Source organism: Erythrolamprus reginae, chromosome 3, assembly GCF_031021105.1.
Source record: "Erythrolamprus reginae isolate rEryReg1 chromosome 3, rEryReg1.hap1, whole genome shotgun sequence".
NCBI lineage: Eukaryota > Metazoa > Chordata > Lepidosauria > Squamata > Dipsadidae > Erythrolamprus > Erythrolamprus reginae.
The window spans coordinates 1,757,511-1,770,484 of record NC_091952.1 but is presented as its reverse complement, the minus strand read 5'-3'; the positions used below and the strand labels follow the sequence as shown (position 1 = coordinate 1,770,484).

Here is a 12,974-nt window from a genome sequence, read left to right as displayed (position 1 = left end):
CCAGCACAATGCCTCCCGCCATCCTCCCAAAGAACCCATCTTTTCGGGCTATTTATTTAGCCCCCTGCTGCTATTGCTGCTGCATCAGCCAGCCTGGCTCGGCAGGAAGGAGGCTTTCTCTGGGCAGACCCCCTTCCCCTCCCCCCCAGAGCCCCCCCCCCCCTTTTCATGAAAGCCGAGAGGAAGGGCAGGAGTGGGGAGGGCCCAGCTCGGTTCTATTAGTACTGGGTGTATAACTATACTGCTCAAAAAAATAAAGGGAACACTTAAACAATGCAATGTAACTCCAAGACAGATTCATGGATGCCAAATGTATCATAGGTGGTTATTGAAATGGATGTCCATGTGCCGCCTCTATGTTGGTTGAGGCAGGCAGGGTTCCCTTGGGTCCCATTGGTTGGGGGTCAGGGGAAAGGGAGGGTCTTGCCTTCTCCTTCTGCTCAAAATCCCCATGGACAATTGGTGGGCCACTGTGGGACACAGAATGCTGGACTCCATGGCCTTTGGCCTGATTCAGCACGGCTCTTCTTAGGTTCAAGTAAATCAAACTTCTGTGAAATCAAACTGTCCACTTAGGAAGCAGCACTGATTGACAATCAAGACTGAACTGCCACTTGACTGGTGTACTATAGGGTTCCTGCCTGGGCAGGGGGTTGAACTTGATGGCCTTCATGGTCCCTTTCAACTCTAACAATAAATAAATACAATAAATTCCACCTGCTGTTGTGCACATCCAATTTTGTTCAGAACAAAGTATTCAATGAGAATATTTCATTCATTCAGATCTAGAATGGGTCCTTTGAGGGCTCCCTTTATATTTTTGAGCAGTGTAGTTGGGTTTTGCGCCAGCAATGTATGGTTAAAGGAAGTAGCAGCCTCTCTCTCTCTCTTGAAACATAGATTTTTAAGACTCTCCTCGATATCTCTCTGATTCTATGCTGGTTTGTCTATATCACTATTCCATTGTAAGGACTGCTGTGTGTAGTAAGAACTATGTGTCCTAGTCTTGGTCTATTTATTTATTTATTAAATTTGTATGCCGCCCCTCTCCGTAGACTCTGTATATGTATTGATTGAGGTTTGTATTGTATGTGTATTGAGAATATGGGTTGCTGTATTTGTGAACCACTAGAATTGTTACTGACTACAATTTTTGAATAATGCTAAAAAAAATAAAGGGAACACTTGAACCACGCAATATAACTCCAAGTCAATCCAACTTCTGTGGAATCAAACTGTCCACTCAGGAAGCAACACTGATTGACAATCAATTTAACAGGTTGTTGTGCACATTCAACTTTGTACAGAACAAAGTATTCAATGAGAATATTTCATTCATTCAGATCTAGGAGGTGTTCCTTGAGGGTTCCCTTCATTTTTTTGAGCTGTGTAATATTTACACACTTAATATATGTATATTTGAAGTACTGCTCCTGTCTCTGGGATATTAGCTGGGTATCCTCCATCTCCACGTTTTTCCCCTGTGCAGGGGAAGGAAAATGAGGCTTTCAAGGCAGGCTGGGTCTTGGTTCTGGGGGGGCTCTGGTGGACCCCAACATCAGCTCCGTCTGTTCCGCCAGAAATCCTCAGCCAGGCCCCGAAAGGCCCCCAAGGCCCCCTCCCTGAACTCCCTGCCACCTCCCCTTCACAAGAGTCACAACATGTAGGAGGCCATGCGAGGTTGCTGTCCTTTCAGCACCAGCCCCAAGGTGTGAGCACAGCAGGGAGCTCCTTTGCACAACAACCGGCACCATTCTACCTTGAGGGGCCCTTGGCGCTCTGTGAGCCTTGCTGGCTTCCTTGCAGACGTTTCCCTACCAAACTAGGTAACATCATCTGTGCCAGAAGGAAGGGGCTTTTGTGGAAAGCAATAGCAATGGCATTTAAACTTATCTGCTGCTTCACATGCTTTGACAGCCCTCTCTTAAGCAGTTGACAGGATCAGCCTCTTGCCCCCAACAATCTGGGTCCTCATTTGACCCATCTCAGGATGGAAGGAAGGATGGAAGGAGGGAGGAAAGGAAGGTAGGAGGGAAGGAAGGAAGGAGGGAGGGAGGGAGGGAAGGAAGGAAGGAGGGAGGGAGGGAGGGAAAGAAGGAGGGAGGGAGGGAGGGAGGGAGGGAAGGAAGGAATAGCAATAGCATTTGTAATTAACCTTCATAAACCTTAATAAACAGGATATGTTTACCCGAAGGGAGTCTGATAGATGGAGAGGGAGGGGGAGTTAGAGGGAGAATAGGAGGACAGGTTGACCTGATAAAACAAACAATAAGGGAATAATTACACTGACTATCTGACATTGACGGAAAGTACCAAAAAAAAAAAAAACCCATGGGAGAAAGAGCCAACAGATGTAGAAATTCATCAATGATGTTGTAAAAGGGGCAATTGTGTAATGAGGGGGAAGTCCAAAGAACGGACTGGGAAAGTTAACAAAAATATAACGTATTTTGTACCTGAAAGTGAGCTCAGTGGTATGGATATATTTTATGTCCTGTCCCTTTGGTTTCCTTACCATGAAGGTTTTTTTCTTTTTATTCTTCTTCTAGACTCCTTCAATTATTCTCACAAAGGAGGGGGAGGAAGAGGAGGAGGATGAAGATGAGGGAGATCTTGTAGCCCATCCTCAAGCAGGAGGCCCTCCACCATCCCAGACAGCTGGCTGTCCAACCTCTCCTTGGAAGCCTCAATTGATGGAGCCTCCCACACAGACATCACTGCTCCAGGACCTTTGTTTCTACCCACGACTGGGGCAAGGAGAGCTCCCCCCTCTACCCCGTGGCCTGGCTCTGCCGCCCGCCCCACCTTCCTCACCTGAGCATGAGGTTCATCAGCTGCAGCCCTTCGCCCTTCAAGAAGCGCTCCCGGTTGGAGCTGAGCATCAGCGAAGAGCAGAGCGAGTCAAAGAGGTTCTCCATCATCTCCTGCTCCTCCGCGGGGCCTGGGTTGTGCCTCTTGAAGACCTGTCCCGAGAGAGGGGGGACACAGCAGAGAGAGGCCTCAGTTGGCTTGGCAATATATAAACAAGCAAACAAGGAATGTTTGAAGTCCTATAACTTTAAGAGGTAGTGTTGCAAATGGCCACAAGAGGGAGCCAGGAAGCAGGATTGTCTCTCTCTGCTCTCTGTTCCTTCTGCTGATTCACTGTGACTAATGTAGTAAGCTCTGTGATAATTTTGATGGCAGTTTAATGGATTTGTAAGCTGCAATGTATGTCTGATATGTAAGCCAGAGACAGGCTTGCAACGTTATTCATTCATTCATTCATTCATTCATTCATTCATTCATTCATTCATTCATTCATTCACTCATTCATTCATTTTCATTTCTATGCCACCCTTCTCAAGGCGACTCAGTACGGCATATAACATTATAAATGTAACAATATGTAAACAAATCTAAATTACTATAAAAAAGATTATACAAATTGCTAAAAAGTATTTTAAAAACTCATATACGGTCATACACATTCATCCAATTCAATCATGCATAGTATTGGCTGGAGACAATCTCATCACTGACAGCCCCCAGGGGGGTCTTCAGAGCTTTATGAAAGACCAGGAGGGAGGGGGGGCGGTACGTATCTCCGGAGGGAGTTCCTTCCAGAGGGCTGGGGCTGCCACAGAGAAGGCTCTTCCCCTAGGCCCTGCCGGATGGGATTGTCTGGCCGACAGAACCTGGAGAAGGCCGACTCTGTGGGACCTAACCGGCCGCTGGGATACATGAAGCAGATGTGGTCCCAAAGATATTTTTATTGTATTGACAGTTATTGACTGATTTGATTGTGTATGACTGGACTGTTTAACTTGACTGTGCTATTTCAACCACTAAATCAACTACTAGTTTGTCCATGCCTATGGATTGGTATGAATGACTAGCGTGTGTTGTCGAACTGCTTTTTAAAAAAAGTTTTAATTAGGATTTTTAAAATTGCTTGTTTTTTTGTCTTGACTTTTTTATTGTTTATTGTTATTGCAATTTTATATTGTTGTGAGCTGCTCTGAATCCTTTGGGACTGGGCAGCATAGAAGTCAAATTAAATAAATATTTCTACAGTAAACACTATTTCAGTGATGGCGAACCTATGGCCAGGATGTCACAAGTGTTACACGGAGCCATAGCAGCTGGCACGCAAGCCGTTGCCCTAGCTCAGCTCCAACGGGCCATGTGTCCACCTGGCAGCCCAGGGTCGTTGATCAAATAGCCATTTGGATTCAACCAGGAAAGATACGTTTGGTTTTTCGCTGTGACGAGCGATCATTGTGGGTTTTAAATTGCTCTGTGCTGATTTTAAGGGGTTTTATATGGTACTGTTTTTAGGGGGTCTTATATTTTAAATTTAAGGGGTATTTATTACAAACTCAAACTCAACCCAGACAAGACGGAGTGGCTGTGGGTCTTGCCTCCCAAGGACAATTCCATCTGTCCGTCCATTACCCTTGTGGGGGAACTACTGACCCCCTCAGAGAGGGTCCGCAACTTGGGCGTCCTCCTCGATCCACAGCTGACATTGGAACATCATCTTTCAGCTGTGGCGAGGGGGGCGTTTGCCCAGGTTTGCCTGGTGCACCAGTTGCGGCCCTATTTGGACAGGGACTCATTGCTCACAGTCACTCATGCCCTCATCACCTCGAGGTTCGATTACTGCAACGCTCTCTACATGGGGCGACCTTTGAAAACACCCACCTTTGTCGCCAGGCATGGGGGAGTTAAGATATTCCTTCCCCTAGGCCATTATAAGTTATGCATGGTATGTTTGTGTGTATGTTTGGTTTTTATAAAGAAGGATTTTTAGTTGTTTTATTAAATTGGATTGTTACATGTTGTTTTTATCATTGTTGTTAGCCGCCCCGAGTCTGCGGAAAGGGGCGGCATACAAATAATAATAATAATAATAATAATAATAATAATAATAATAATAATAATAATATATTTGGTTGTAAGCGGCCCAGAGTCCTTCGAGAGTGGGCAGCATATAAATCCAAATAATAAATTATAAATAAACAAACTTCAAACGAAATGGTAAGTCAATCACTAGCTGGAAATGCTCTTTCTGGATCCTTCCTGGCTTGCATAAAGCAGGTGGGCTGCAGCCCCCCCACTTTCCTCACCGGGGCCCGAAAACCTGCTTCCAGTCCCCCCTCCCCTCAGCTTAGCCCCTCATCCCCGGTTCTCCCCCACCGCCCGGGCCAAGCCAGAGGCAGCAAATGACTCACCGACAATTGCTGGAGCAGGACGTCAATCCCATCTAGTTCCCCCAACATCTCCCGGTTGTCTGCAGGAGAGAGGGGAGAGGGCAAAGGTCAGATCTGACAGGCTATGAGTAATAGTTCAGTCATACAAAGCAGATACATTAAAGTGTATAAAATAGTATTTGTCACAATTCAAAGTGTTGGTTATGACCTATAAAGCCCTTCATGGCATCGGACCAGAATACCTCCGGGACCGCCTTCTGCCACACGAATCCCAGCGGCCGATAAGGTCCCAGAGAGTTGGCCTTCTCCAGATCCTGTCGACTAAACAATGTAGTCTGGCGGGACCCAGGGGAAGAGCCTTCTCTGTGGGGGCCCCGACCCTCTGGAACCAGCTCCCCCCAGAGATTAGGATTGCCCCCACCCTCCCTACCTTTCGTAAACTCCTTAAGACCCACCTCTGCCGTCAGGCCTGGGGGAACTAAAACATCTCCCCCTTGCCCATGTTGTTTTGCTGTTTGATTGATTGTGTGCCTGTTTTTTTATATATATTGGGATTGTTTTATGAATTTCTTAACTTAAAATTGTAATTGGATTGGTTGGTATTGGATTTGTCACTATGTACTGTTTTTTTGCTATTGTTCTGAGCCGCCCCGAGTCTGCGGAGAGGGACGGCATATAAATCCAATAAATCTAATCTAATCTAATCAAATATCGCAGTCAAGTTAAACAGTCTTGTCAATAAATCAATCAATAGCTCCCAATACTATGCTACAATGCTACAAGCCTTACTTGTACAGCTTATAAATACATAAACTATCATTGAACACACAGTTCTTACTACATCCGTCACAATGAATCAGCACAAAAATGAGCAGATAAACAGAGAACCACGCTTCTGGCTCCCTCTTGTGGCCATCTCCAGCACTAACTCTTAAAGCCATAGTGCTTCAATACATACAAGCATTCATTGTTAGCTTGTTTATATATTGCCAACCTGTTATGTACATAATACTAACATGAGTCCCCTGGAGACGGGTGGCCTAGAAATTCAAGTAATAAGTAAGTAAGTAAATAAATAAACAAACAAACAAACATCAGCTACCTCCAATGACAATCGCAACACCTAAAACCAATAGGGCTGGTCAGAGAGATGGGAGGGGGTTTTGGGGAAGGGGCAGGCAGGTCCAGGACTCACCATCTGTGTTCTGGAGGAGGATGGCCAGAACCTCACTGCAGTAGAGTTTGTTGGCATCAAAAGGCATCTTGGCCTGCAAGAAAGGGAAGAGCACAGCAGCCGGTCAAGAAAGGCCTTTCGCATCCTTCCTGTGGCCAAGGAACTCCGGTCTTGGAGGGGCTTGGTTGGTCTTTGAGATGGGGGCCCAGTCAATGCTCCCATCCCACCTTGGATGTCCAAGTGCCGTCTCTGTGTTGGTTGAGGCAGGCAGGGTTCCCTTGGGTCCCATTTGTTGGGGGTCAAGGGAAAGGGAGGGTCTGGCCTGTCTGCTCAAGATCCCCAGGGACAATTGGGGGGCCACTGTGGGACACAGAATGCTGGACACGATGGGCTTTGCCCGATTCCGCATGGCTCCTCTTAGGTTCTTATGTTCTTATCTCTCTATCTCTACCTCTCTATCTACTCTATTTGTCTATCATCTCTCTCTCTCATATTCTCTCTCTCTCTCTCTCAATATCTTTCTTTCGCTCTGTCTCTCTCTATCTTTTGCCTTGGGTCCCATTTGTTGGGGGTCAAGGGAAAGGAGGGTCTTGCCTTCTCGTTCTGCTCAAGATCCCCCTGGACAATTGGGGGGCCACTGGGGGACACAGAATGCTGGACTCGATGGGCTTTGGCCCCATTCAGCAGGGCTCTTCTTAGGTTCTTATGTTCTTATGCCAACCGTTTTCACATTTTCAGGCCTGGCCTTTCATGCTCAATGAAGTGCTCCCAGGTGTCCAGTGTATTTTTCCCCAACCTGCCACTTCATAACACCAACCGCCTGTCAAGCGGTGCAGAAGTTGGTGATCAACCAACGGGTGGCCACACTATCTGTAGAAGGCCCTGGTGTTGATGGGAACTTGGGAGGGGGATTTTCAGGAGGGAACAGAGGCAGCCACAAAGCCTCCTTTCAAGGAGTTCAAGGCCATCCCAGGCCCACCCACCTGGGCGGAAGCGGAAGGAGGACTGGCCACGCTGGCACAATCTGAATGGGCAACGTGACAGGTTTGTGAGTGGAGGGGAACAAGGGGGGTGGACTTTCAACTGGGTGGGAAACTCAGATCCAGGTTTCCCAGGATTTCTCCAGCAATAAACTGGACCCTTCAGGAGGGTTTGACTCGGACTCTGATTTAGTTTGGATGCTACCCGGAACCTTGAGGTCGCCCTTTGACACTGGACCGACTGGACAGTCAGTTGTCCAGAATAGCATGAAGGGATGTCCAGCCTTAGGAACTTTAAGACTTCTGGACTTCAACTCCTACAATTGGACACTACCTGGGCAATTTGGGCCGTTGAAGTCCACAGGTCTTAAAGCCACCATAGGTGCCCACCAACAGATAAACAGAGGGGCCCTTGCAGGTCACCTAGTCTAACCCCCCTGCCCAAGCAGGAGACTCTACACCCGCCTCTACCTAGGCTTGAACTCCCAACCTCCTGATTGTGAGGCAAGAGCTGCCACAGCAGCAGAGGAACCGTCAGAGAACAGGAGGCCAACACTCACCTTCAGCCTCTTGAGAAGCCACTGCATGAGGCCCTGCTGGACAGCATCCGCACACACCTCCGGCCGAAACTCCGCCATGTTCTCAATGATGGCTTTGAGGAGGATGAGGAGGGGGACACAGAAGACACTGGTCAGTCCTCAGTTTCCAGTGGTTTCACAGCCACAAGTGTTTCTCTCAGCAGGCTTCCCAACCCAGCAGGGTTCCCCTTTGTCCAAGACAATATTTCTCAACTGTGGCCCCTTTCAAGAGCCTGGACTTCAACTCCCAGAATCCCCCAGGCAGCCCAGGTTGAGAAACACCAGCCTAACGCAGGGCCAAGTCAGGCCTTGAAAGGCCCAGGCTGGAAATAGCCATAGCATTCAGACTTATATCCCGCTTCACAGTGTCTTACCAGCCCTCTCTAAGCGGTTTACAAAACCAGCCTCTTTCCCCCAACAATCTGGGTCCTCATTTGACCCACCAAGGAAGGAAGGGAGGCTGAATCAAACTTGAGACTACTGAGATTCGATCTGCCAAACTGTTGGCAGCAGAAGTAACTCGCAGTACTGTACTCTAACCACTGCACCACCGAGGCTCCTCCCTCCCTCCCTCCCTCCCATCCATAACAATAGCAATAGTAATAGTATTTAGACATATATACCACTTCCCAGTGCTTTACAGCCCTCTCTACGCAGTTTACAGAGAGTCAGCCTCTTTCCCCCAACAATCTGGGTCCTCATTTGATCCACCTTGGAAGGATGGAAGGCTAAATGCTATTGCTATTCCTTCCTTCCTTCCCTCCCTCCTTCTTTCCTTCTTTTCTTCCTTCCTTCCTTTCCTCCCTTCCATCCATAGCAATAGCAATAGTATTTAGATTTATATACCACTTCCCAGTGCTTTTCCAGCCCTCTCTAAGCAGCTTACAGAATCAGTTTCTTTCCCCCAACAATCTGGGTCCTCATTTGACCCACCTGGGAAGGATGGAAGGCTGCGTCAACTGAGATTTGATCTGCCAACTACTATCTAGCCACTGCGCCACCAACGGGTTCCCAACTTACCCAGAGTATTATGAACACCGTCCGCCTCTTCCTTCACGCTTTCATCCAGGCGCTCCAGATTCTGCACCAACAATGCTACCACTTGCCCGTCCACCTGGGTGAAGAAGGAGGAAGAGTCAGGGCAAGCAGGATGAACAAAGGCCGGTCAATCTAAGGCCCAGACAGTGGCAGACGGGCAAGAAACCCAAACGCAGGAGAAACAAACAGGGCGACACTGAGGGATGCTTTGATTTAGTACAAGGGTCTTTGGGTCAAAGCTTTGATTTCTTCAACCCCCGTTGGGTGGCTGTTCCCCAAAGCCAGGGTGGCGCAACAGGTAGAGTGCTGTACTGCAGGCCACTGAAGCTGACTGTAGATCTGAAGGTCAACGGTTCAAATCCCATCACCGGCTCAAGGTTGACTCAGCCTTCCATCCTTCCGAGGTGGGTAAAATGAGGACCCAGATTGTGGGGGCAATAGGCTGGCTCTGTTAAAAAAGTGCTATTGCTAACATGTTGTAAGCCCCCCTGAATGTAAGGAGAAGGGCGGCATAAAAATTGAATAAATAAATAAATAAATAAATAATAAATAAATAAATAAATAAAAACAAATAAATAAATAAAGCATCTGAGGGCAGAACGAGAAGGAACGGCTGGACGATGACTAAAGAGAAACAATGCATATTAAGTCCAATAAATAAATAAATAAACAAACCTAAAAATAAAGAGAAATTAGTACTACTCTGTAGTTGGTAAGGCCACACTTGGAATATTGTGTCAGAGTAATGATTTAAATTTGACCAGCTGATGTAAGGCTTTAAACCAAGTCTGCAGAGAGGGGCGGCATACAAATCTAATAAATAATAATAATAATAATAATAATAATAATAATAATAATAATAATAGTAGTAGTAGTAGTAGTAGTAGTAGTAGTAGTAGTAGTAGTAGTAGTAGTTAAACTGAAATGAAGCAATGTTCCAATGCTTGGAACAAACGTCCAGCAGACGTGATGGGTCAATCTAGAGGAACTGAATGGAAACCTGCCTGGGATAAACATAGATCCATCCTAAGATAAAATACAGGAAATAGTAGAAGGGCAGACTAGATGGAGCATGGGGTCTTTTTCTGCCCTCAATCTTCTATGTTTCTATGAATGAGGAAGGAAGGAAGGAAAGAAAGAGAAGGAAGGAAGGAAGAGAAGAAGAAAAGAAGGAAGGAAGGAAGGAAGGAGGGAGGGAGGGAAGGAAGGAAGGAAGGAAGGAAGGAAGGAAGGAAGGAAGGAAGAATCCACAAGAACTGAATTTAAACCTGCCTGGGATAAACATAGATCCATCCTAAGATAAAATACAGGAAATAGTAGAAGGGCAGATGGACCAGGAGGTCTTTTTCTGCCCTCAATCTTCTATGTTTCTATGAATGAGGAAGGAAGGAAGGAAAGAAAGAGAAGGAAGGAAGGAAGAGAAGAAGAAAAGAAGAAAGGAAGGAAGGAAGGAAGGAAGGAAGGAAGGAAGGAAGGAAGGAAGAATCCACAGGAACTGAATGTAAACCTGCCTGGGATAAATATAGATCCATCCTAAGATAAAATACAGGAAATAGTAGAAGGGCAGACTAGATGGACCAGGAGGTCTTTTTCTGCCCTCAATCTTCTATGTTTCTATGATTCTATGAGGATGAGTCAGCAGAGTCACTGCCACTTTAAGATTTATAAATATAAATCTTGTGGTATTAATATTACTTTATGAACCCTTGGTAAGGCCAAACGTGGAATCCTGCCTTCAGTTTTGGTCGCCACGATGCGAAAAGGATGTTGAGACTCTAGGGCAGTGTTTCTCAACCTTGGCCGTTTGAAGATGTGTGGACTTCAATTCTGGGAGCTGAAGTCCGCACATCTTCAAACGGCCAAGGTTGAGAAGCACTGCCCTAGAAAGAGTGCAGAGAAGAGCCACAAAGAGGATTAGGGGACTGGAGGCTCAAACATACAAAGAACAGTTGCAGGAACTGTATGTATAAAACTGTACGTCAATCATTCCTGTATCATGATGTACCGGTATGTGCAGTCTGCTTTTCCAACTATCAGAAATGTAAACAAAGGAAATAACGGTGTGCTCTCTTTCCTTCCTTTTCTCTTTCTGTCTCTTTCCTTTCTCTTCTTTCTTTCTCTTTTCTCTTTCTTTCCTTCCCCTTCTTTCCTTTTTTACTTGTATGTTTGTATTGCTTTTTTAAAATGTTTTCTGAATTGTATTGTTGTTTTACATGTCAATAAAATTTTTGGGGGGAAATTAAAAAAGTACCCCACAATAAGCACAATATCACAAAAACCACAATAGTTAAAACTAAGAAATGTTGAATAAGGACTAAAAGCCCAGAGGGCAGGCGACATGGGGGTAGGGACCCTTTTTTTAAACCCCTTCACCCCCCTCCCAGAATACAATGCAACCTTATCAGGACTCCAGCCCAGCTGTCAGCGGTGGGTTTTCAGGCTCTTGTTAGAGAAATTCCCCAGACCAAGAGAATAAAAGCAAAAGTCTTTATTAACTACATAATATAGAAAATGTAGAAAGATATAGAAAACATAAAACACATTTGACCGGCATGATCGCACGGGGACCTGGAGAGGTCACAGGAAGGGTACCCGTCTGCCTCTGAAGGTAAATTACTCAACTACAAGGATTTATTTATTTACTTATTTATTGGATTTGTATGCCGCCCTCTCCGGAGACTCGGGGCAGCTAACTGCGACAATAAAGCAGTGTACAATAGTAATTTGGTATTAGAAATGATTAAAAATCCATTAATATAAAAACCAAACATACATACCATGCATAGAATTGTACAGGCCTAGGGGGAAAGAGGATCTCTATTCCCCCATGCCTCGCGGCAGAGGTGGGTTTTAAGTAGCTTACGAAAGGCAAGGAGAGTGGGGGCAATTCTAATCTCTGGGGGGAGTTGGTTCCAGAGGGCCGGGGCCGCCACAGAGAAGGCTCTTCCCCTGGGTCCCACCAGGCGACATTGCTTAGTTGATGGGACCCGGAGAAGACCCACTCTGTGGGACCTAACTGGTCGCTGGGATTCGTGCAGCAGAAGGCGGTCCCGGAGATATTCTGGTCCGGTGCCATGAATCATCTTATATAGGTTTCTTAACGCCTTGTCTATACCCCTTCCTTTTGTCCATAGTCTGTCCATATTTGGAATTGTTTTTCTGTTATTCCACCATATTTCTTTATAGTTCTTAGGAACTGACTAACTCACGTTATCATGTTGCTTGGCTTGGAGTATGGGGTCACCTCGTCCTTAATGCATCGTGGACATCGTTCCTATGAATTTCATATCCAAACATAGACATGTTTCCCTCCTGCTCTGCAATCCCTTCCTGGAAAGACCTGCTATTCCTCAAACCCAGGTTTGGAAGTTCAGTACGTTAGAAGAGTGATTTTATGGGCAGTTCTGTGTTAGCAAAAACTTCAGAAGAGAAGGATTTGGGGGTACTGATTTCTGACAGTCTCAAAATGGGTGAACAGTGAGGTTGAGTGGTAAGAAAAGCAAGTAGGATGCTTGGCTGCATAGCTAGAGGTAGAACAAGTAGGAAGAGGGAGATTGTGATCCCACTATATAGAGTGCTGGTGAGACCACGTTTGGAATAATACTGTGTCCAGTTCTGGAGACCTCACCTACAAAAAGATGTTGACAAAATTGAAGGGGTCCAAAGACGGGCTACAAGAATGGTGGAAGGTCTTAAGCATAAAACGTATCAGGAAAGACTCAATGAACTCAATCTGTATAGTCTGGAGGACAGAAGGAAAAGGGGGGACATGATCGAAACATTTAAATATGTTAAAGGGTTAAATAAGGTTCAGGAGGGCAGTGTTTTAAATAGGAAAGTGAACACAAGGACAAGGGGGCACAATCTGAAGTTAGTTGGGGGAAAGATCAAAAGCATCATGAGAAAATATTATTTTACTGAAAGAGTAGTAGATGCTTGGAACAAACTTCCAGCAGACGTGGTTGGTAAATCCACAGTAACTGAATTTAAACATGCCTGGGATAAACAT

The 12,974-nt window shown here is 45.8% G+C and overlaps 1 protein-coding gene across 1 annotated transcript in view; it reads right to left on the bottom strand.

The window, feature by feature from the left end:
* Positions 1 to 12,974, bottom strand: part of CTNNBL1 (catenin beta like 1) — a 105,790-nt gene that overhangs the window by 49,433 nt on the left and 43,383 nt on the right. Inside the window, exons 6-10 of the mRNA XM_070744258.1 lie at positions 8,948 to 9,041; positions 7,910 to 8,001; positions 6,391 to 6,463; positions 5,217 to 5,275; positions 2,815 to 2,963 (exon numbers count right to left, since the gene is read on the bottom strand). Of these exons, the coding sequence (XP_070600359.1) occupies positions 2,815 to 2,963; positions 5,217 to 5,275; positions 6,391 to 6,463; positions 7,910 to 8,001; positions 8,948 to 9,041 (467 nt within the window). The remainder of the gene's footprint in view (positions 1 to 2,814; positions 2,964 to 5,216; positions 5,276 to 6,390; positions 6,464 to 7,909; positions 8,002 to 8,947; positions 9,042 to 12,974) is intronic.